The sequence below is a fragment of the Eutrigla gurnardus genome (assembly GCF_963514095.1).
Source record: "Eutrigla gurnardus genome assembly, chromosome: 11".
Lineage (NCBI taxonomy): Eukaryota > Metazoa > Chordata > Actinopteri > Perciformes > Triglidae > Eutrigla > Eutrigla gurnardus.
Window position 1 is genome coordinate 14,938,089 of NC_139925.1, and position 22,317 is coordinate 14,960,405.

At 43.9% G+C, this 22,317-nt stretch overlaps 1 protein-coding gene across 2 annotated transcripts in view; it reads right to left on the reverse strand.

Moving 5' to 3' along the window:
- sdccag8 (SHH signaling and ciliogenesis regulator sdccag8) overlaps window positions 1–22,317 on the reverse strand; it is a 43,974-nt gene that overhangs the window by 9,463 nt on the left and 12,194 nt on the right. For both annotated transcript variants that reach the window (XR_014597932.1, XM_084020979.1), the window contains exons 14-16: window positions 11,038–11,165; window positions 7,575–7,683; window positions 5,542–5,673 (exon numbers count right to left, since the gene is read on the reverse strand). Coding sequence is in view for 1 of the 2 variants with exons in the window: in XM_084020979.1 (XP_083877105.1) it covers window positions 5,542–5,673; window positions 7,575–7,683; window positions 11,038–11,165 (369 nt within the window). In the remaining variant the exon portion in view is untranslated. The remainder of the gene's footprint in view (window positions 1–5,541; window positions 5,674–7,574; window positions 7,684–11,037; window positions 11,166–22,317) is intronic.

Below are 22,317 nucleotides of genomic sequence, written 5' to 3' on the forward strand. Positions count from 1 at the left end.
GAGTTCTAAACAGATTTAAAGTGTTGACGATGTGGAGAAAACAACTTTATAACAGTTGTGGAAGAGCACAGATTTTGTCACTTTATTCATACAGGTTTCAGCGCTGCTTCAGGCTGTTATGTCATCTATGTCAAAGTGTTTACTGGCGTGAGACCTGCTGCTTTTCTAAGTCGTGTGTTTAAAGTGTCTGGGCTGTCGTTACTTTTAACATTTCTCTAAAGAAGAGGGCAGGTGTTTCTGCACTTGTTTTCCCGTTGTAGTTTTATGAAGTAGCATTAGCGAGTGTCACTGACTGGGGCTCGAGATGTGATGCGTTGCACAGTTAACGCTCCAGCTTGCGAGCCTCTGGCTACAGCCTGACATCTGAGCTGCAAATCTGTGCGTCTGTGTATGTGTGTGTGACGGAGCTGTAAAGCCACCGTTTGACAATGCTCTTTCAGCAGGCTGCCCTGCGGTCGCTCCCGGCTACAGAAGCCAGCTGGGCAATGCAGAGATAGAAACGGTGAGAAGAGACGGAGGAGAAGATGAAGGAGAAGAGAGGACGACAGATCAGCGCCATCCAGAGACAGTGGACCAAACTGTTCCTCTCCGTCACAATACGTCTGCCATATCCCCACATTCTGAATTTAAATTCATTCATTATACATTCCTAATCTTTAGGATATTGAGACAATATCCTAAAGATTTTATCTTTTATCTGAGACTATATGTATATATATATATTCTTTTTTTTAATGTAGATAATACATTTTAACTTTACAGTCCTTACAAATTTCCGTTAAGTTTATCATCTATTTTATCTACTAATCCACTTTAAATTAAGATCATATTGTGCCTTTTCTGTAACAAACTCTTTTCACTTCAAGAAAAAAAAAAAATGTGATTAGTAAAAATCTACAGTGTAAAATGTAAAGACCTGACAGCGGTGCTGCTAATATTCATGTGGCTGCAACGTAATCTAAGTGTAAATGTGTAAAAGCAGCAGCACCTCACACTGGGCCTCTTTCATTGTCTTTATCCACAATTACTCCACATCACACATTTCTCCTCTCTCTTATCATCCCTCAATCTCTCTGATCACACATGCAGTTGCAACTCACCATACACACAGATGCACACACACATACCCGTGTGTGTGTGTGTATCCACGTGTACACACACACACACACACACACACACACACACACACACACACACACACACACACACACGAGACAAATGAAAGCTGTCCCGTTTCTTCTGCAGAGCCTCTGCCAACTTAATTTGCAAATGAAAAGTTTTTGCGAGGAGCGTCCTTTTGCTTCTGGGGCATGGCAGCACTGTGTGTTTGGGGGTGTGGGGTGAGGAGAGGGTTGACAGAGGGTGTGTGTGTGTGTGTGTGTGTGTGTGTGTGTGTGTGTGGCAGGAGCCCAGATGAAGCAGCCCTCGCCCGGGGCTCGCTGTCCGCCCGCGGTAGCAGCAAGCCTGTTTCTTCTTCCCCGGCCCGCCGCGACCATTTGTTCCATTAACCAATCTCCTGGAGCCTCTGGTGCAAACACACACACACACACACACACACACACACACACGCAGGCATACATACTTCAACAACTGCTTGCACAGCTCATACCACACATGGCCCTCCATCCCTCCTCCATTCTTCACTCCATCCCTCCCTCCCTCCTCCCTCCTTGGTTTTCCTCCAGACGCATGCACCATCTTTCTTCGTGGAGGCCATATGGCCCAGTGAAGCCTGTGGATCTACAGGCACATCTGCGTATATGTTGCTGCTCTTCTTGAAGGACTGCACAGTGTGCTTCGTGCTCACATACACACCGTCCATGCGCATGCACACCCGGGGCTGACAAACACACTGTGCTGTCACTATGTGTGGTTAAGGAAACGTTGTGGTGTTAGGTTGGTCTCTGTGTGTGTGTGTGTGTGTGTGAGTCTGTGTGTGTGTGTGAGTCTGTGTATGTGACCTCAGTCTGTACATGCATAGTGATAATTGGTGAAACAGCCTGTGAACAGCTGTGGGGTGAGAAAAGGTTGCGTGGTGTTTGGTACGGGAAGAAGAAGGGGAGGAGAAAGAGGAGTAAAGTTGGAGAATAAGAGAAGAGCAAAGAGGAAAGGAAAGTGAGGCGATACGAGGGAGAGAAGATGGGGGTGAGGTAAACATAAAGTTTATAAACTTCATGAGCAGGAAATATTTCATAAGTCGTAATAACTTTCAAGAGCAAATCATTATCTTTCGCTTGTTTCATCACAGCCTCACTGAGATCGTACAGGTTTCTCTCTTCATTGATTGGCTCTATGCGTTTGGCTTTTGCGATGTCAAGTGACTTTATACGAATCACCTAAAAAAATAACCAGTTATATTCATTTGAAAAGAGCAAAAGTGATTTTCTTTGGTATGCTACATTTCATTCTTTTTGCAAATGCAATTGTGTTGCTTGAATATGAAATACATTCCGAACTTTCTTACAAATATAACCCTTGCTTGTTGAGTGCTTTAGTTGTTATCAATCGAGTTAAAAGAGATGTGTTATTTTGTTAGTATTTCCTTTGAATAAGTACCAGGGATCGCATAATAACTAAGTAAAACGCCACCAATCTAATAAATATTGTGGAGAATAAAGATGTCAATGACTCAACGAATTAAAATACAAACACATTTCAAGTTGCACTCACTAATGTAAAACATTTAATATAATATCATTTATTCATTTGAATAACTGGCTCTGCATCTTCCCTAAGTCTAACTATCTCTTCACTTTCCGCCCTCCACGCTATGCCTTCATTTCCAGGCAAAAAAGAAAAGAAATACACCACAGACATGGTGAAATAAATAATTAAGTGGCGCTGCAAAACATTGTGTGCTAAAACCCCTGTGTAGTTTGGCAATCAGCTTGCCCAAGTAAAAATAAATCAAGCTGACTTTCCAAATGTTTTGTGCGTGGTGCGCTGTTGCCGCTCTTCGCAGCACAGATTGCAGGCCGATGGAGAGGCTGTGGGGAGGGGAGGGAGGGGCGGGGCGCTGGATATTGAACCCACTTGCACCAGCTTGTTAACACGTACACCTTAACCCCCGAGTGGCGCAGCGGGGCGCCCACCGAGTGCTCAGGGCCTGCAGGGACCAACTAATATATACCCGATGTATGGATGCAGACACACACATACTGAGGAGGATGAACAGTTCAGTATGAGAACAGCACCATGTAGAGAGACTGACGTACTTGCTTGTACACAAATATTCACACATGCATACAAACAACGCGCACAAAATCTATAAAGTTCAGTCCTGCCACTATGGCTTAATTCAGACATTACACTGCAAGCCTTGACCCCAATAATGCTCTGATAAATACCGTGGATGTCTATTTGTATTTGTTTAAGCTGAAACCAATGTGATAAGAATATATTTTTGGCAGGTTTTCAAGTCCTGGCTCCAGCATAAAAGCATAACCAGATATACAGTCATACTGAAAAGAAAGTACCAGCTGCAGAGTGCATCATCAATGTGAGTCACTCTCACTGTCTTTCCCTTGTACCTCCTTACAATAAATAAATGACATAAATGCCAAAAGGGTTAGGGTTTGTTAGGGCCTTTTTTTTCCTGCCCAAAACGAATAAATGCATTCCCATACATACACAATGTCTACCAAAACAATTACATACTGAAAAATGAGATACAAAAACGGTGGTCAGGCAGCTTTACAGTCACTGCAAAAGTGACCTCATGTAGAACTGAACTCAAGAGATTCTTTTAAATATCAGGAGGATTCATCAACCAAGTAAGTGTCAAAGCAGAAAATAAAACCAACTAAATGCCAAGAGTGATTATCGTGGTTCAGTCGGGAGAAGAGAGAAGTTAGGTGCCAACTTCCCAGCCAATCCACTTTTGGCAGCCAGATTCCTACTCTGCTAAACCTCCTGAGAACACGCAATAGCAACCCATGCACACACACGCACACACACACATAAAAATACCACCATAACATATGCGCGGAAACATACAGAATATTCATACTTCACACTCCTTGACAACTTAGATAGTTTTTGTCTCTATGAAAGACACAAAAAGAGTCACACACCACCAGGAGACAGCTGTGACTTGGTAAACTTTGTTTTTTTTTGGCAGCTTCTGTCTGTCGACAGGTTAACACCGGTGGGTGGTAGACAATATGTAGTGTCAGTGATGGAGCATGAGAAAGGGGTGAGTGTGTGTTTGTTTGGTTTTTGTGTAAGAGGAAGGTGGAGTTTGGTGGTGGTGGTGGTTGTTGTTGGGGGGGGCACTGGGGTAGAGATCCTGCAGAGTGGGGCAACAACACCCACACACCCTCGCCCACATTGGCAGAGCCAGGCTGTACGCCAGGCGCCCTGTGGAGACACACACCAACTGGTCGCCACACTTAGGGAGGAAGAGACCCCCGCATCACACACACACACACTCTAACACACACACATACAGATAGTGTAGCATAAGCCAAAGACAGAGCCACTTTTAGCTGCAGCTTTTATAAGCCAAGTCTCCAAAATCACTCCCTACCTGCTTACTTTTTGCCTTTGTCCCAATGCTTTGTGTAAAATGTGTACACTTTGCCTCAATAACGTCAACATTTGAATAAAAAATGTGATAAGAATAGCAGAAAATAGTGCAAAAAGTCCATCACAACTTGAGTGACAATGTGAGTGAATTGGGGGGTGTTGTCAGACAAATCACTTATCAAGTTTGTCCACTTCCAAAAACAAAACAACAAAGAAACTCAGCTGTGCTTTTGCTATTGTGGATCGAGCTACAAATACTTAACGAGTCTGACTCACTTTCAGTTCAGCTCAGTTTGCAGTTAACGACCCCATCAAGTAGAATTATGGGTGTTTTCATGAATTAGCTGTTAAAGTCATCATTCATTTCAGATTTTTATAATAAAATGTAAAAAGTTGTTGGGCTGTTACTCTCCATCATACCTGGAGTCGATAACTAGCTCATTGTTTCTGGTGAATTGTGTTGTATCAGAAAACAAGTCAGAGTTTAAACAGTTTGAAGTGCTTCCTGATAAAGTGGAAAATATTGTCACTGCACAGACAGCAGAAGAGTGAACTGCTGATGAAAAGAAAACACTGTCAACAAAAAACCAAACAATTCTAGCAAGAATTAAACATTAGATGAATACAGGATGGACTGGTTAGGGAAAGCTTGTGAAAACTGCACTTATTTTTTCATTTAAGGCCTTCTGCCAGATTCTGTTAACGGAAGGAAATTCAAACTAAAAAGGATGTTGGGAACATTTATCTCTTACAAGGCTGCTGTCATTTTAATAATAAAACAATTATAGAATCATAAGATACATGTCCCAGTTTTTCATTGAAATGAGCAAAAACGTTTAAAACCATTCCTGAAAACATTCTTGACTGAGGAACTCACAAATCAAAGTTGTATAAATCAAATGCACAATCGTTCCCTCAAAAAGACCAAAATAACCCTAAAATATTGTAAGAAGTAAGATGAATAAACAGGACGTGTCGTTGCTTGTGTATTATGTATTGTGTGTATGTACGTACCTGTCCTTCATGCGCTGGTGCATGCGGCCGTGCTGGACGCACTGATCCTCCATGTCGGAGCAGCGAGCTCTCAGACTCTTTACTGTCTCCTCTAGGTGTTGCTTCTCCAGTGCAAGCTGCTCCAACTCCCCTCTGCATGCACACACACACACACACACACACACACACACAGACACACAGACACACAGACACACACACACACACACACACACACACACACACACACACACACACACAGACACACAGACACACAGACACACACACACACACACACACACACACACACACACACACACACACACACACAGACACACAGACACACACACACACACACACACACACACACACACACACACACACACACACACACAGAATGAATACAGATGTAATACAAAGCATACAACAGATAAAATATTAAATAGCGTTATGATGAAAATTATTTGGACTAACAGACAACGCAAAGTACTTCACAAAGAGAAAAATAAAGACACAAAATGAATCATTACAACTGAGCAGAAAATAATTGTGTCTTGAGTTCCCAGTCAGATTGTTACTGTGGTAATATCTTGCTGTTAACATACACTGTTTAAAAATCTCTCCTAGTGATACACGCAGTTTACAGTTTATTAGGTACACAAACATATAACTGAAGTTTCCTAATACGATAGTCCTGCAGTAAATATTATCTTTAATATAGGTTATAATGTTAATTTAGTATGTTTTAAAGAAACATTGACTCAACTTTATCATCATTTTGAAAGCTGTGGTTTGTGATGCTGTTGAATTTTGTTGCAGGTGTTTCTATTATTTTATCCACTCCATGTACATCAGTGAGGTTAGGCTAAGCATTTATTGCAGGACTGTTGTATTAGACTACATCAGTTTTAACTCGGTGTATCAAGTAAACTGGAAACTGAATGTATAATTAAGAAAATGTATTTCTGAGAGTAGAAAGGCTCATCTTCGCTTTGAATGGACAAGTGATGTCATATACTGAGATCATTCACTCTGCTATTAAAGTAAATTTTTAAAGACTCTACAGCAACCAACGGTAAAACAATGACAGTTACTTTAGTGGAATGAAAGAGGAGTATGACATGCAACAAAAGTTCCTGATGTTACAGTTAATATGTCTGCATCTTAACCACACGTCCATCGGATGCCCTGAACCGCTCTGTCCACTGTCTGATCAGTAGGAGTAGGAAAACAAGTTCTCATTTGTCTTGCTGTAACTGTCTTGGGGTAACCTCGCTTAGCCCGACTGAGGCCATCCAGCAGGACTTTAACCGCTACACTGGGCTTGGACTCCAGGAGCTCAAATAGCCCTGAGCATAAAACACACCAACACCACATTGCTACTAAACTACATAACACACACATACAACAGATGTAGGCTATGAGCCTTCATGCCAGTCTGTCAGCATGTATGTAAGTTCCTAACCATAAAAATTGCATTCAAGGTGGCAGTTTTTACTGTGTGCATATAAATCTGTTTTCAGTATTGATGTGCACCCATAAGGAAATATACGGGGTATTTCAGTGTGTGTATTGTGTGCACGTGTCCTGTGGCTGGTGAGGCCAGTGCGGTCTGGCAGGGCCAGATTGAGGGCTGTCATGTGACTAATGTGCAGCACAGCTCCAACAGCTGACAGGACACTGGGCCCAGGGTCACTCTCACACACATACACACATTTAAGTACACAAACACACACAGAGAAACACACACATACACAGGCAGCCCAGATGGAGAGCTGTGCAGGCCTGCTGTGACTACTGTAGCATCAGGTTAACAAGAAAACAGGTCAGACTGGAAAGCAGTATGTAGCATGTTCACATGCTCCATCCAAACAGCCTGGATAGATGACGCTTCATGAAATAATGACATGGGCGTCCGACAGACAGAGCTTAATAAACAACAGAGTAACATAAAACGAGAGGCAACGTATATCGTACGTAGATTTTTAAATGAAAGCACAAATGAGTGAATAAATGTTCAAACAAAGGAAAATATAATGAAAGAGAAAAATACTGACCTGCTGTTTTCTGTCAGCTCTTCCAGTTTGACTCCCAGTGCGCAGCACTCCTCTTTCAGCTTTCTGATCAGGGAATTCTGGGAACTCAGCAGACCATCCAACTCTCCAACTGCAACCCATCAGGAAAAGTTGTTGGTTATCGTGAGGGTGACCATCGTGGCTGAACCCCTGTGTACTCTGAGTAGCAGTGACTGCACAGAAACTGACTGGGGTTCAAGCAAGCTATCACTTTGGTTATACACTTTTAATTTTCAGCCCTCACGCCTACAGCAAATCTCGATTTCTCTTCTACTACTACTATGACTACAATGACTACACATCCTGAAGTTAATGGCTACGACAGGTAAGAAAGACAAGAAATTGATGACAACAACTCTGAATTAAAAATACATCAATCTTCAAGTTAAGTTAAAACATTCAGCATTTCACTTTGGTCCAGATTCCATTGAATTAAAGCTACGATTTGGGAGAAATAAGAAAAAAATTAAGAAATAAAAGTTGACATGGCTACTTCTATTAACATACAATACATTTCCAGGAGCGGGCTAACCCCCAGAGGAAAACATCTACATTACAGAAAGAGCTGAACAATTAAATCTATTGAAACAAACACTGTAGCAAAAGCGAGCTACACACGTCTCTTTGAACGTATTCCCAAAAATGCTTTTGTCGACATTCACATTAAAACTGTTCAAACAGGCGGAGATGTACAGAGCAAAAATATAAGTACAGAGAATAGAGAATGGAAATATAAAGAGTGTGGGAAGGGTAAAACGAGATGGAGAAAGAGAGGAAGATTGTTGTTTGAAAGCGCTTTCTTTCTCCTTTCCACCCTTCCTGCCACATCCTCATCCGCTCATGGGGGCTTCTTTCTGAACAATCCAACACTCGGCTTTCATCATTCCTTTGAAATGATCCACGTTCCGCTCTCCAACATATGTCTGCTCTTTTAAAATAACAATGGCTGCCGTTTGGATTGAGGGAATGATCCACCTGCTCCAGCATTCTGTTACAGTCGACCGAAAAAACACTGAGGACTCGCAGTCTTTGAAAAGTAGCTCACACTTTTTTTTTTTTTTTTTTTTTTGCTTACCGTAGACATTGGGGGAAAGTAGAAGAAGAGCCATGCTGCAAGATGTCTGTGCTATGGTACAAACTATTTACCTGAGGCTCAAATTTGACTTTTTTTTTCTCTATGTGTAACAGTAATGCTATTTGAACAGAATTATGACGGGGAGAGGTGTTTAAGTAAATGCCCACTTATGTCTCACTACGTTCTTCACTTTTTACTTGTGTCTTTAAAGCGAGTTACCGCTAACCTTTCATTTCCACTCTATACAGCCTCTGTCCCCGGATCACTGCTGCAGACAATGCATGGAGTGCATAAATTGGATGCTCCAGAGCATGAGACTAAACTACACAAACTCACTGACGTGCACACACACATACACTCAACAAAGTTTGGTCAGTGCTGGAAAAGTTGCACGAAGAATGCTAATTAGCTGAACAGGCTTTGAATGCGTCTGGCCATGCGTAGGCCAAAAAGAACCCTGGGACACAGAAACACAGCAGAACTGGCACTGGAAACAAACAGAGAAAACTGAGGGAGGGAGTGATGGAGAGAAGGAGCGTGGCAGGCAGGGAGGGAGGGATAGAGAGAAACAAATATCTGATATCATCTAGAGGCTGCTCTGTACGTATTTACTCAAAAAAGAAACATGAAAAAAAAAGCTGAAAAAAGGTGGGAAGAAGCAGAGAAGAAGGGAGGGGGGGGGGGGGGATGATGGATGGAAGGACAAACGGATGGACAGAGAGGCAGGATTTGGAGAGCAAGAAAGCTAATTATCTAGCTCGTCTGTTGGGTTGCACAGGGAGAGGAAGTGATGCGAGCTACTAAAGGACGTCCACCCCTCCATCCCCTCCCCATCCACAGTTTCCTGCTGTGCTCTGATGTCAGCTCTCTTTAGACAACATGTGTGCTGCCAACATGCGCCAGAAACAAACCCTTTGTTTACCCCTCCAATCCCCCCTCCTCCCCCCATCCATTCCTCCCTCTGTACCCTCAATCTTTGTTCTGCGTATCAGCAGGCTCCCTGGTTGTTGAAGGGAACCACAGGTAAATAAACAGATAGGAGAAGGGAGGGAGAGAGCGAGAGTGGTTGAGGGTGGGTGAGGCTCTGGGGGGGAGGGGGGGGGATCCAGATGGTGCAACAGATGTGCTAGCAGCAGCAGCTCTGCTGTGCAGACAGACAGTGAGCTCGGAGTCTCTCCGCTCTGCTCTCATCACCTTCCCTCTGCTCCGCTCTGCTATTCTCTCTTCTCCTCTCGTTGCTTCTGTTCTGCTCTTTTGAGGTCACTTCAGCTCTAATGATTTGTGTTCCTGTCCATCCCCTCCCGCTCTGGCCATGTTGTGTTGGTGGGGAGCAAGGTGGCACAGCGAGAAGAGGAACCATCCTTCAGCTGGATGATGCAGGTTCAAGACCCTTCCAGCAAAGATCCACCCCGCTGAAGTGTCCTTGAGGAAGGGACGGAAACCCTCCCAGCTCGAGGGCTGTGATTCTGTCGCTGACCCTGATTAACTCTGCTGTTTGCTCCTTGCAGTTATGAATATTCTGACTCAGCATGCTCCATCCTATTTAGTTCTGCTTTGTTCTGCCCCCACATCACCCTCCCTTCTGTGTAAGACAAACAATATAACTGTACCGCAGAGGCCTAGTGCAAACCTACTGAAATAGCCACAGCGCAGCAAGTCCTAAAATGTGCCATGTAGAGACTCAACTGAAAATAATTTAATGCAGCCCCTTGATTTGGCTCCATCACATCTTCAAGACACAATCTGCTGCCATGGAGGGCCAATGGATACCAGATGCAGGACTGGAGAGTAAAGTTCACTTGTGACTACAGAATTGCTGATATCTATTGTCAAATGACGTCCACTTAATATTTAATGATACTTGTTCTGTTTATGTCTCTTTTCCTCCAAAATCTGTTAAGCAGGAGAAAAACTGCCACAATTTTCCTTCTGCAAATACGCTATATTCGGGATATACAGTCATTAAAATAAATTAAGTAAAATAACAGAGTTAGCAAATGTGCTTCCAACACGCGTGTAAAACTAAAAATGTTTGCAAAACAACTCCTAACAAAATGTGGCTGATGAAGGACAGCCTGCCCAAAGACGATCCACCTCTGAAACACTGTGACAGAGATGCAACGGAGGAGTGGCCCAACCGGAACGTGATGCAGCTGCATCCCGTGGGCATCCAGGATGAGGTCAAACAAGAGTTAAAATTAAAGTTGCTTGTTTGTTAAAAAAAAAAACAATGAAGGAAAAGAAAAGGGTGTTTTTTTTTTTTTCAATAGCTGGTATATTTGAGTGTCTTACAGTGTCTTTGAAACAGGTGAAATATATTTCATTAAGTCAGAGAAGTGGGAAGGAGATAATGGAGGTGGAAGGACGGACCTCTCCGCTGGTGTTGAGCCTCTGTGTGCTCCAGCAGCAAAGCCAGCTCTCTCTCCCTTTCCCGTGCTGAAAGGGTCACAGACGTCATTTTCTCCTCATGAGTCCGTTCTGCACTCTCTCTGTCCTGTCTGGGGAGAAAGATTGGGGTGTTAATGGAACAATTACACCACAATCCTTCTTATAATGGAAATAATTTACACATTTCGAAATAACGGAATTTCAAATAAAAATGCACTGAATATAAACTGTTCATCTAAACAGAGACACTAAATTTTATTGGGCTTAAGATGATGGATTACTCATGTTCTTCTTGTTGTAGAGCATGAACATACTGTAGGCTACATGTAATTTATTTTACTTCATATATAATACTCTACTACTTTGAGATAACAGATAGTGCCTATAAGTGGTTAGTATGGAAAAAAACAAACGTTTGTATTGTGGTTATACAAGTGTAATCTGAGCTTCTGTCCTCCAATCCGCAGTCTTCTGTAAACCTCTCTGTCTGTGAGCGGTTCGCTGACCTGCCTTCACCAGGCTCACTGGCAGCAGACATTTACTGAACCACCACAGATTTCATGTCGGCTCCATGGGAAGGAAAAACAAGTGTTAGAAGGCCGAGTGTTGATTAATTGATTTTAATCCCGACTACTGTAGCGAGTGAGGGGAGTCTACCTGAAACAGGGGAGCTCACAGACACACTGATAGGACTGCCACAGCTGCGCGTGGGAGAGCATATTAAATATATAAATACATATAATATAGATACATTTAGATTTAGATAGACTGAGATAATTACGGAGCGCCACTTTGCTCACTATGTGTGTGTGTGTGTGTGTGTGTGTGTGTTTGAGAGAGCGGCAGAGAAAGAGGAATAGAAGGGGGATTATTGCACGTAATGTTCCTGTAAATTACTAATACCAATATCTGGAATGTAACTGGTATGAATGAAGCTCCAAAGCTTTGAACTGTTCGGTACAGCACTAGTTATGAGCTATTTACATCCAGAGCGTGGGTGTGTGTGTGTGCGTGTGCCAGTTATCTACACAGGACATGATGCTGTGAAACCGACTACTAAACTAACAACCATCAATTTGTTCTACTACTAATAATAATTGTATACATAATGGGAAAACTAGCCTACTATCTTCTTGACATTGATATAATCGTCAGTAGACGTCGTCAATCCCCGAGATCATCGCTCCATCAGCACACCCGTTTTGGGGGTTTGTCAGTCAGAATCAGACAGACAGAGGTGAGAGAGAGAGCGGGTGGAGAGCAAACAAGAGAATGAAAGAAGGGAGAGAGGAGAATGACAGAAAAGACTCAGGGGGTTGAAGGGGGAAAGCATCAGGCCACTGACGGCTTGTCGACCCCTGAGTGATACTGCAGCTGTCCACCACACACACACGCACACACACACTACACACTACACACACACACACTACACACACACACACACACACACACACACTTGCTCAAATACAAAAGGTCCATTGCAGACAAATTTGCAAGAGAAAAAATTACTTTGATTAAGCAACTTTCAACTGTCGTTCTGTGCATTTCAGGTGAAATTTGTATCAATATCATTTTGAGCCACACTAATGTAAAAAAAATGTATGACACTACAGCAACTTACCATCAATAATCAGCCATTCATATCTTTTTTTAAACAAGAGGACAAGTTATGCACTTGAATAACTGTATGACTTCGAAGTAGGTCAGGAGTACCGACTAGCATTACACATTTGGTTGCGATCAAATAAATCTCCACGTTCGTTCGTCGCAATATCAGAAGTGTGCAGGTACAACGAGGACCGAGGTGTTTATCCATGCTGCACGCTGCATTTTACCTCCCGTTTGAACCAAACTTTCTAACTCAGCGAAGTCCAAATGTATCCAAACAACAGACGAACAGACAAAGAATGAAAGAAAGGGAAAAACTACAAAGACAGGGGAAAAAAAAAAAACGAACAAATAAACAGAACTCTTCCTGAAGTCCAAAGGCGCTAATGAAGAGAGAATTCTCCAGTTTAAGTGAAAACTTTTCTCCCCTACAGCGCTTGGCCTGCATCTCTAAAGTGACCGCGTCTGTCTGTTCCTTCGTGTGTGTGTGTGTTCTCCTGCTGTCCTGCTGTCTGGGGTGTGAAAGCGGGTGGCGGGTGTGCAGGGGACACAAGGAGACTGTGTGTGTCTGTATTCGTACGAGTGTGTGCGTGTGTGTGAGAGTGAATGAACCCCCGCTGGGCTTGAACAGCAGCCTGAGCCACCAAAGCGCACACCAGGGCTCAGCGGGAGATGGCGGGCAGGCGTTGCCAGCCATTTGGTCCTGCAAGAGGTTCCAGGGGGCCGTGTGTATTTGCGTATGCCTATGTGTGTGCGATTGGGGTGGGGTGGGGGCGGTGGTGGTGGGGGGGGGAGTCACACCAGACCTGTTTACCCACCAATTAGCATCAGACAGGCCGCCAGAAAGTTCCAGCAGTCAGCAAAAGAGTGGTGGTGGTGAGAAAGAGGAGAGCGATGAAAAACAGAATATAGAAAAAAGCAAAAAACACAGCGAGCTACACATTTGGCATCTGCTTGGTTTCACTGATCTACTAAACCAATATTTATCAAGTACACCCTGATAAAGTTGAACACAACAGAGCAGACTCGAGGCCTTCATTTGGAGGGACAACTTGAGGAGGGTTGTTGAAGAAGTTTCAGCTCAATAAGTAAAGGCCTGAGGATTCCCATCACGTTGAGCAGGCCCTGAAAGCCTCATCGAGGAACTAACTGGGATGTCGGGGTAGGTTATGAGGTCCTCTAGCCTTCGCCATTTTGTATCCCCGATCAAATGCAAAAGGCTTACTTGCGAAACACTGTCACAAAATGGCTGCTGGTGGGTTCTGTCAAATGAAAGCGTAAAAAGAGAAAGCAAAGGAGAGATGTCAGTGGAGAGCCAAGCCCTGGAGCAAGCGTTAAGGACGACGGGAAGAGCAGAGGCTGAATATGCGGGGTTGGAGCTGGATAATTCTCCCTGGACAATAATCTGCCTTCCAGCTAATTGGTGAATGGGCTCTGGGTTGCTGCCTGTGGCAGGAACTCTCGTTTGGGCCTAGGAGGCAATAGACTGAATGTTCAGTTAGCGGATAGCTGGGCCTGTTTGTATATGCCTGGCCTGATGCACCGTAGGACAGCTTGATAAGTATGGCGAGAGCTGCATGGGCCAGGGGCCTAAGGTGGGCTGGAATAGCTCTGGGGCTGCGGCCAGGTACAGTGGCTGCTGGGTAAGTGGGAGGTGGCAGAGGCGGTGGCTGGCTGGCTAGCTGGCTTGAGCGGCGAGGAAGAAGAGGGGGCCCAGTCTGCACTGCCTGCCTAAGTGGGCACTATTCAAGCTGTTGCCCATTAGATGTGGGGTGCCAGGGCCTGACCAAGCACGGAGTTTGCAGCACCCCATGGTGCAGCCGGCATCCCACGCCAGAAGCACCAAATGCCGCGGTTTATCAGAGAACGAGCACAAATTGGAGTCAGACGGTGGACTTGGAGGAATTGGAGACATTCACCAACACCAGACACCACTGACCGCTGTTTGGACTAAAGTAAAACAGCCTGTACACTCTCCTTATAAACACAATATAACTCTGATACAGATGCACACAAAGTGAAGTCAAACAGCACTCACACACCAATAATAGGAACAATCTTTGATGTACATAACACAACATATATGACAATATTTGATTGTAACTTTCAAAAAGAAAAGCAAGGTAAAGTTAATACTGTATAAAAAAAATATACATATAGACTGATGAGGAAAAGAAGACGACAATCCAATACATATTCTGCAAAGAGAGATGCTCCTGTGTAAAATACAATGGTGTGAATTATCATGCAGGTGAACAGATTGTGAACTCAGCCTGTAGCACAAACATATAAACACACGAGGCTTGTTCGCAACAAAAGACTTATTGAGAGAATCCAGAGGAAGATTTACTCTGATCTGAAATATTATACAAATTTAAAATGAGTGTGGTTTTAAATGTAACATTAAAATCAGACAATGACAGATTTATGTATTACCTGTCATATCTTAGACAGCTTGTAAATACGATTGGTTAAACAGTATCAACAATCATAAGAAATGAATGCCCTCAATTGTATTTTTATACCTTTGAAATTAAATTGATAACTTTAAATATGTAGCTTTATTTTTTCTAAATCAATTCCAATTCTGTTCAAATCCACAAGTTAAAGTGATGCGCCTGCATATCAAATAATAATGATGAGACTTGATGTTGATTTACTGAAATGCACTGCTGCTCTACTATCAAATATACAACTAACTATATGCAAAACCGCTCAAAATGGTGACACTTATGATTATTCATGTTAATGAAGGAATTCCAGTGGATCCATAGCTATTCATGATGGACCGCATCACTCTGACTGCATTAATATTCAACAGTTGATACGCAGAATTACAAAGATGACTTCTTCTAATGTGTGTGTGTGTGTGTGTGTGTGTGTGTGACTGAGAGACAGTGAGACGGAGGCCTCTTGTAAGGCCTATCTAACCAATACTGCCAACAAAGGCCGAGTGCACCGTTGAGAAAATGAAGTGACATATTGAACATTTGCAGCGCTGCGTATCATTTATGCAACGTACAATAAACATCTGAATTGTTTGGTTTAGCAGGTCGCGCAGGGTGTCACAAAATGTCCTGTCGCGCGTTCCTCAATGTGTTTTAGCACGTTTTTATTAAACCTCGGGGTGATGCGAGTCAATCACTCCGCCCCTCGTCTCGCTGCTCCACTTTATGAAACGACCACATCAAACACAGCCTGATGCAGCCTCACCGCTCCTTTACTCTGTGCCCAGCCCCATTTTTACATCAATCCATCCATCAATCCGTCCATCCGTCCATCCACGGCGTTCTCATCTCTGCTCCGATCCTTTTTTCTGCCGTTTCCATCTCTACCTCCTTTTTTCCCTCCCACCCTTTTTTTTCCTGTAACTAAACTGGCTGTGTCTCTCTCCATCTGCTGGTTCTTCCTTCAGCGGCCCTGCACCTGTTCACACCTCCTCTCCTGTTGGCCACCTCTTCTCTCTTCCCCCCTCGCCCCCTCCCCCCTTTATCTCTCTCTCTCTCTCTCTCTCTCTCTCCCTCCCTCTCTCCCCCTCACTCTGCCAGGCCCGTTTCCTGGCTCAGTTAGCCTCTCTGTCATTCAATCCATCTGTCGGCAAGTCAACTTTGTTTACAGCGGGCGGCCCAAGCCTCTTTTCTTCTTCAAGGAGCGCTAAAGCCCCCCCACTGCCACCAAGGTCAGCGGTGGGCCAATCGTGCCCAAAAAAAAAAAAAAAGCAGCAAAATCTAATTTTCCCTCCCATTGAGATACACACATGTGCGTAAGTATGGACAATTACTCTCTTGAAATATGCACATCTTGAATCTTTCACTATCTTGTACCCACGAATAAATACATGCATGTACACACAGACTGCTACAAATACACAACCCTCGCAGAAACAAACAGGCTGTCACAGCCACACATTCCCTCAGAGAAAAAAAAACACAAAAACAATTAGCTGCCGATTGGCCTCTCTCATCATCTATCTGCTCAGAAAACAGATCGAGCGAAGTTTAAATGTCTTAATTGGCACAAATGACTGATGGTCTTAACACAGGAAGGGCGGACTGGCAGCGCAGGCTTCTGTGATTTTAAAAATAAACACACAGCATACGTACAATATGCTCCCAGACTGACCCAATCCAGAAAGGCAGGACTCTACAGAAATAGTTGTGGCTAGCATCTGTGGCGGGGCTTAGGGTCGCATTGATTTCAGCTGAAGAGGTAAATTGGTTAGAAGGAATTATCACAACACCAGATTCATGACACTTCTCATTAAACATTTGATATATCTAAATATATATTGCATGTTATATCACCGTTATAGTAAACATGTGAACATATTCACATAGTTGAATAAGTTAGTCTACACTTGAAATGCACTTTCCAAAAAGAAAAAAGAAATGAAAAAGTTTGATATGAGAACAAACACACAGAGAAGCGAGAGACAAAGGTGTGCAAACTAAAAGTTTGTGCCACATGGAGTGTTCTCTCTGGTGTGAGCTCAATACACCTGTGTTGGAATTCACTTCACACCTGAGCACCTTCCCACTCGGATGCAAGCTTGAGGGCAACCGGCAGGAAGTAAAGGTGCCATCTCACTCTCTCATCAACCACCCAGGTAATCTTCAAGAACTCCTCTATTATCTCCTTGCCATCTTTTCTATTTCCAGCCTCAGGGTCATCTTCTACCTTCTTAATCATTCGTATCTATGCGTATCTCTCCTTAACAGACTGCACTAAACAGTGCTATTATCAGAGTTGTGTGAGTGTGTCTTTCAACCCGATTCACTCCACACTTTGTTTGGAATGAGGAGCACATTGATCTGCATAAATACAGCTTTGGCATTTTTGAATTTCAAAATGTGTATGAATATAAACAAAAGCTGTAAATAGGAAAGCAGCAACGACTTTTGAAGTGTGTTAATCTCTTTGAAAAAAAATATTTACATAATACACACTTTTCTTTTTTTTTCAATGCATTATTTGAGAATAAATAAAGCCATAAAAAAACCTCTTGATCTCTGCAATCATTTATTTTTTTTAGAGGTTTCTTTCAAATGTCATACAACTTCAATGTAACTTTGGCCAAAGGAGCAACTTTGATTGTTTTCAAATAAAGCATAATTTGTTTTAATCACTGATGGCAATGTCTCATATCCAGCACCCGTGGAGGAGATGGAGGGAGCACCCTGCGGTCTTCTCCTACATTAAACAACCGTAACTCATCGCTACCCTCTTCCCTTCCAGTGTTCTTCCTTCTCTATCTCCACTCAGCTGCTACCTTGAACCCATCCTCCTCCCCACCATCTCATGTTCATGTCTTTGTGTACATCTACGTCAAAATGTGCTGATGGGGGCACTGCCCTACTACCTACAAAGCACTGCCTGGCACTGCTGTGCACATAAAGGTTGACAGAGAAAAAGAGAACAAAGAACAAAGAGCAGCTATATGAAGGATAAAAATGAAGAGGATGAAAAGATAAAAGCATAGATCAAACTGGTAAGAGAGTGATAGAGGTAAAAGAGAGAAAAATGAGGGGAAACGGAAGAGCAGAGAGAGGTTCTGTCATGTTGGATGAAAGCTGTGCCTACTGGGCAGTGGGCACAGTGTAGATTCACTGATGGTGCCACCCTCACAGCAGGGGTGTGTGAAGGCACAAGGTTGACCAGATGACTGACAGAGACAGACACACACACACACACACACACACACACACACACACACACAGGCACGCACTCAGAATGCATAAGATCCATTTACACCACACTCTAGCTACTCCTAAACTAAATATTTAAAAATCATATTTCCAGTATTCACACTGAATCGTACAGGGGGTCACAGTCCGGTGCACACAGAATACACACTATGTAGATTGTTTCCACATTACGTACATCAATGTTCACAAGCACAAGTCCTACAGTTGGTATTGGTATTTTCAATTTCATATAATAAAAGATGCCTTTCAGTTATATAGCCTATTCTGACTTTTTGCCTTTTGTTTGTACAGTATGATACAGAAGTGTTTTAAATGTAACTTTTAGAATGAAAATAGTTTACCAAAGTTGCCAGGGGGCAAAATGTTACCTTTCTCCCCAGCAAGTGGATCTATCTTTGACACTTGCAGTACCGTCTGTTAAAAATAAATTAAAACAAATGTAACCTTGTCGCCTCACAGCAAGAGCTTCCCGGGTTCGATTCCCGGGTTCGATTCCCGGGTCGGGTTCCAGTTCCTTCTGTGTGGAGTTTGCATGTTCTCCCCGTGTAAGCGTGGGTTCTCTCCGGGTTCTCCGGCTTCCTCCCACAGTCCAAAGACATGCAGGATGGGGATAGGTTTATTGATGACTCTAAATTGCCGTAGGTGTGAATGTGAGTGTGAATACTTGGCGACCTGTCCAGGGTGTACCCTGCCTTCGCCCAATAGACAATGGTAACCTTATGCACTTGCATTTTTCCACTGTACTGAACCTGCACCAAAAGTGACTCCTTAACCTCAGTTATGAACAGAAACTTCTGTGTTACGTTACACACCTATTTTCCAGTGCATGTCAAGGTATACATTGTTTGAAGCAGTGGATTTCCATATGCACTCCATAAGAGGCAAGAGAAGATTAGCATATGTGATGTCAAGAGTGAAGAATGGATGGATGACAGAGGGCTGGTGCTTCCCCTTTTGTTCTCTGTCCTCCAGCAGTAGTGTCTGTATGTAGGCCAGTGTCCCAGGGCAACTTGGCTGGGGTGACAACAGTTGTAGCCGACAGATTTGCCTCCATCTTGCCTGAGGTCTCCCAGTCAGCGATCTGTCTATTCTATGCATTCCCAGGCCCGCAGGTTGGACAGATTACTACTCTGCTTAATAATTCTGGTACTTACTGTGTATGATTTTCCACTGCTGAATTTACAGCGTCTAGATTTTGACCTTTATGATATTCTAGTGCAAATGAGTTAATGCGATTCCATCAAGGAATACTAACAAGGCTTGTGGTATAATTTATCTTCTGCAAGAAACAGAGGGATTATGGATGGGAGGATAGAAGGAGCAGTGGTGAGATAAGGACAAAATTGTCTCCTATCTACTTTTGCCAGCTGGCCTGCATTTGGTAGTTCGGATACCAATATCAGTCTCAGAATACAGCCTAAAATGCAGGATCAGGTATCCACGAGTGTGAAAGTTACCGTTTCGATATCACGTTATAATATCATTTATTAGCTCATCAGCTTAAGAACAGATGTGTCACCTGCTACCTGATCAGTACATCCTGCCCAGTCAGTACTGTGCGTGTGTAACTCTCCTCAAGTGACATGGCTCACTCGTTAGCTACAGAGCTAATGATAGAAGTAGCTAACGAGTGAGGCATCTCGCTTCTTTCTCATCTCTGTTGAAAGTCACTCTTGCACAGTACCGATCAGATAGTGGAGAGTGCAACATAAGCCAGAGCCGGAGCCGGAAAGATTCAAGAGAGATGTAAATAATGAGAGGGAACATTGGTTTAGATCAAGGGTTGCAGCAAAATAAGGCTGTGGGCTTTTGAGTTTTTAGCAAGCACACACACACTGTGTGTCAACATGTTTCCAACGTTTTAAAGTGGCAGAGTGGAAATAGAAGAAATGCTCCTGCTCCAGTGAGGCCACTGAAGAAGTCACTATTTCACTCCATTAAAATAGGTTCCATTTACGTTCATTAGTAACCAGCTTGACAGAAATACATTCTGTTTTAATCATCGCCACGTCAAGTAAATCAACACTTGTCAACTTACAATTAAAGACGAGAGAAGGAAATATGTCGCAGCGTAAGACAGCGTGGCGTAGAGAAAAAAGGAGAGACATTCAAAGAAGCTGAAAGAGCGATAAAAGACTAAGTAGGTCTCAACAGATTGAGCGAGCGAAGGCAGCGAGAGAGGTGAGAAGGCAGGATGGCAGAGAGGGCACTCCGACAGCGAGGAGAGAAGAACGCGGCAAAGTCTCGTCACCAGGCCAACGGGCCCACCACTGTCAACATCATGGCACTCTGTGGTGCACACACACACACACACACACACACACACACACACACACACACACACACACACACACACACACACACACACACACACACACACACACACACACACACACACACACACACACACACACACACACACACACACACACACACACACACACACACACACACACGGCTGGCCAACGGCCCTCCCAGCTGCCCTATCCGTAACTGTCTGATTAGTTGTGCTAAGCAGCCCCTCCCCTGCCAACCATGGTGCCATCTGCTACCCAACAACATGGCTGCCGACCAGACAAGCGCATACACACACACAAACACACACACACACGCAATCACACAAAAACACACATCAAGCCTCATACCTGGCACTGCCCCGCTGCTGTCACACAGAGACACACACATCCAACTTCACAGGCACAGGTGTAGCCCAAAGGTATCAACACTTAACATTCGCACAAAGGCGTGCACACAGACTCGTCTAATCGCACACTCACAAACGAGTTGACATACGCACACGCAAACGACGATGCTTCATGCACGTGTTCGCGAACACACAGAAAGCCGTGCACGCGGCTGCTGTAGAGTTTGTGCGTGTGCGCGCGTGTATCGTGACAGTGGTTAGGCACGGTTAATGCCAGGTAGAAAGAACGATGTTGCGCGTGTGCACTCGCTGGCAGAGCTTGAAGGTTCATTACAGCCCCCACCTCTCCTGAGCGACTGCAGCCTGCGTGGCGCCCCGGCCCTTTTATTCCGGGCCGTGATTGGACAAGGGCCTCCCGCCGAGTTGGTTTGCAGCAGTTTTGTCGCGCCCAGATTTCACTCGCTGCTCAAAGCGAGCCTCTGGCAGGACGCGGCATCTGCTGCCTCACCTTCCTCATTTACACTTCTCCGCCCTCACACACACACACACTTCTGTTCACCGCCTTTCCAGACCTTGCTATCACAATCTACAACGAGGGGAGGGGGAAAAAAAACTCTGTTTAGGTGGAAAAAGAAAGCAGAAGCGTGACATGTTTAATAGAGTTTGGGGAAACTTTGTGTATAAGGGTCACAGCAGTTGGTCTGGGGCTTTTTATCTCTCTGCCTCTCGGTATCCATCTTCTGATTTCAGGGTCACAGAAAGGAGAATGTAGCCTTAAAAGACAGAAAATTATTTTCTGTCTCCCCTTCTAGCTCCGTCTATCTGCTTGCCTATCTGTTTCACCCACTGCTTTATCGAGTAAGTGTTTGCTCCCTTTTGCTCTGTAATGTCACACTGTTAAACAGTGCTACATATGATTACAGACAGATGACTCAAATGTGTTATTCATTTGCCCAGCCTTCCCAACATAAGCTGCCCTATCTTGCCATTGCCGGACATTAATACTGCCTCAAAGATCTCTGCCAGAGAGATGGGTCTCCAGACTCCTCTGTCCCATTTAGGTATTAGAGTTCCTTAGAGTGTTGTATCACCAGTCTTTATTTAACCCAATATCAGCCATTTCAGCCAAGGGGCTGTACAATCTGTACAGCATATGACATCTTCTGTCATTTGACCCTCCCTTCGGATAAGATAAGCTTCAGTCCTCTGGGCGAACCAAGCCCAGAAGGCTTTCTTCAGCTCACAGCTCCCTCCACTGCTGGTGTCCACCAGCAAGTTCTTAGATTGCTGCCCCTGCAGGCCACC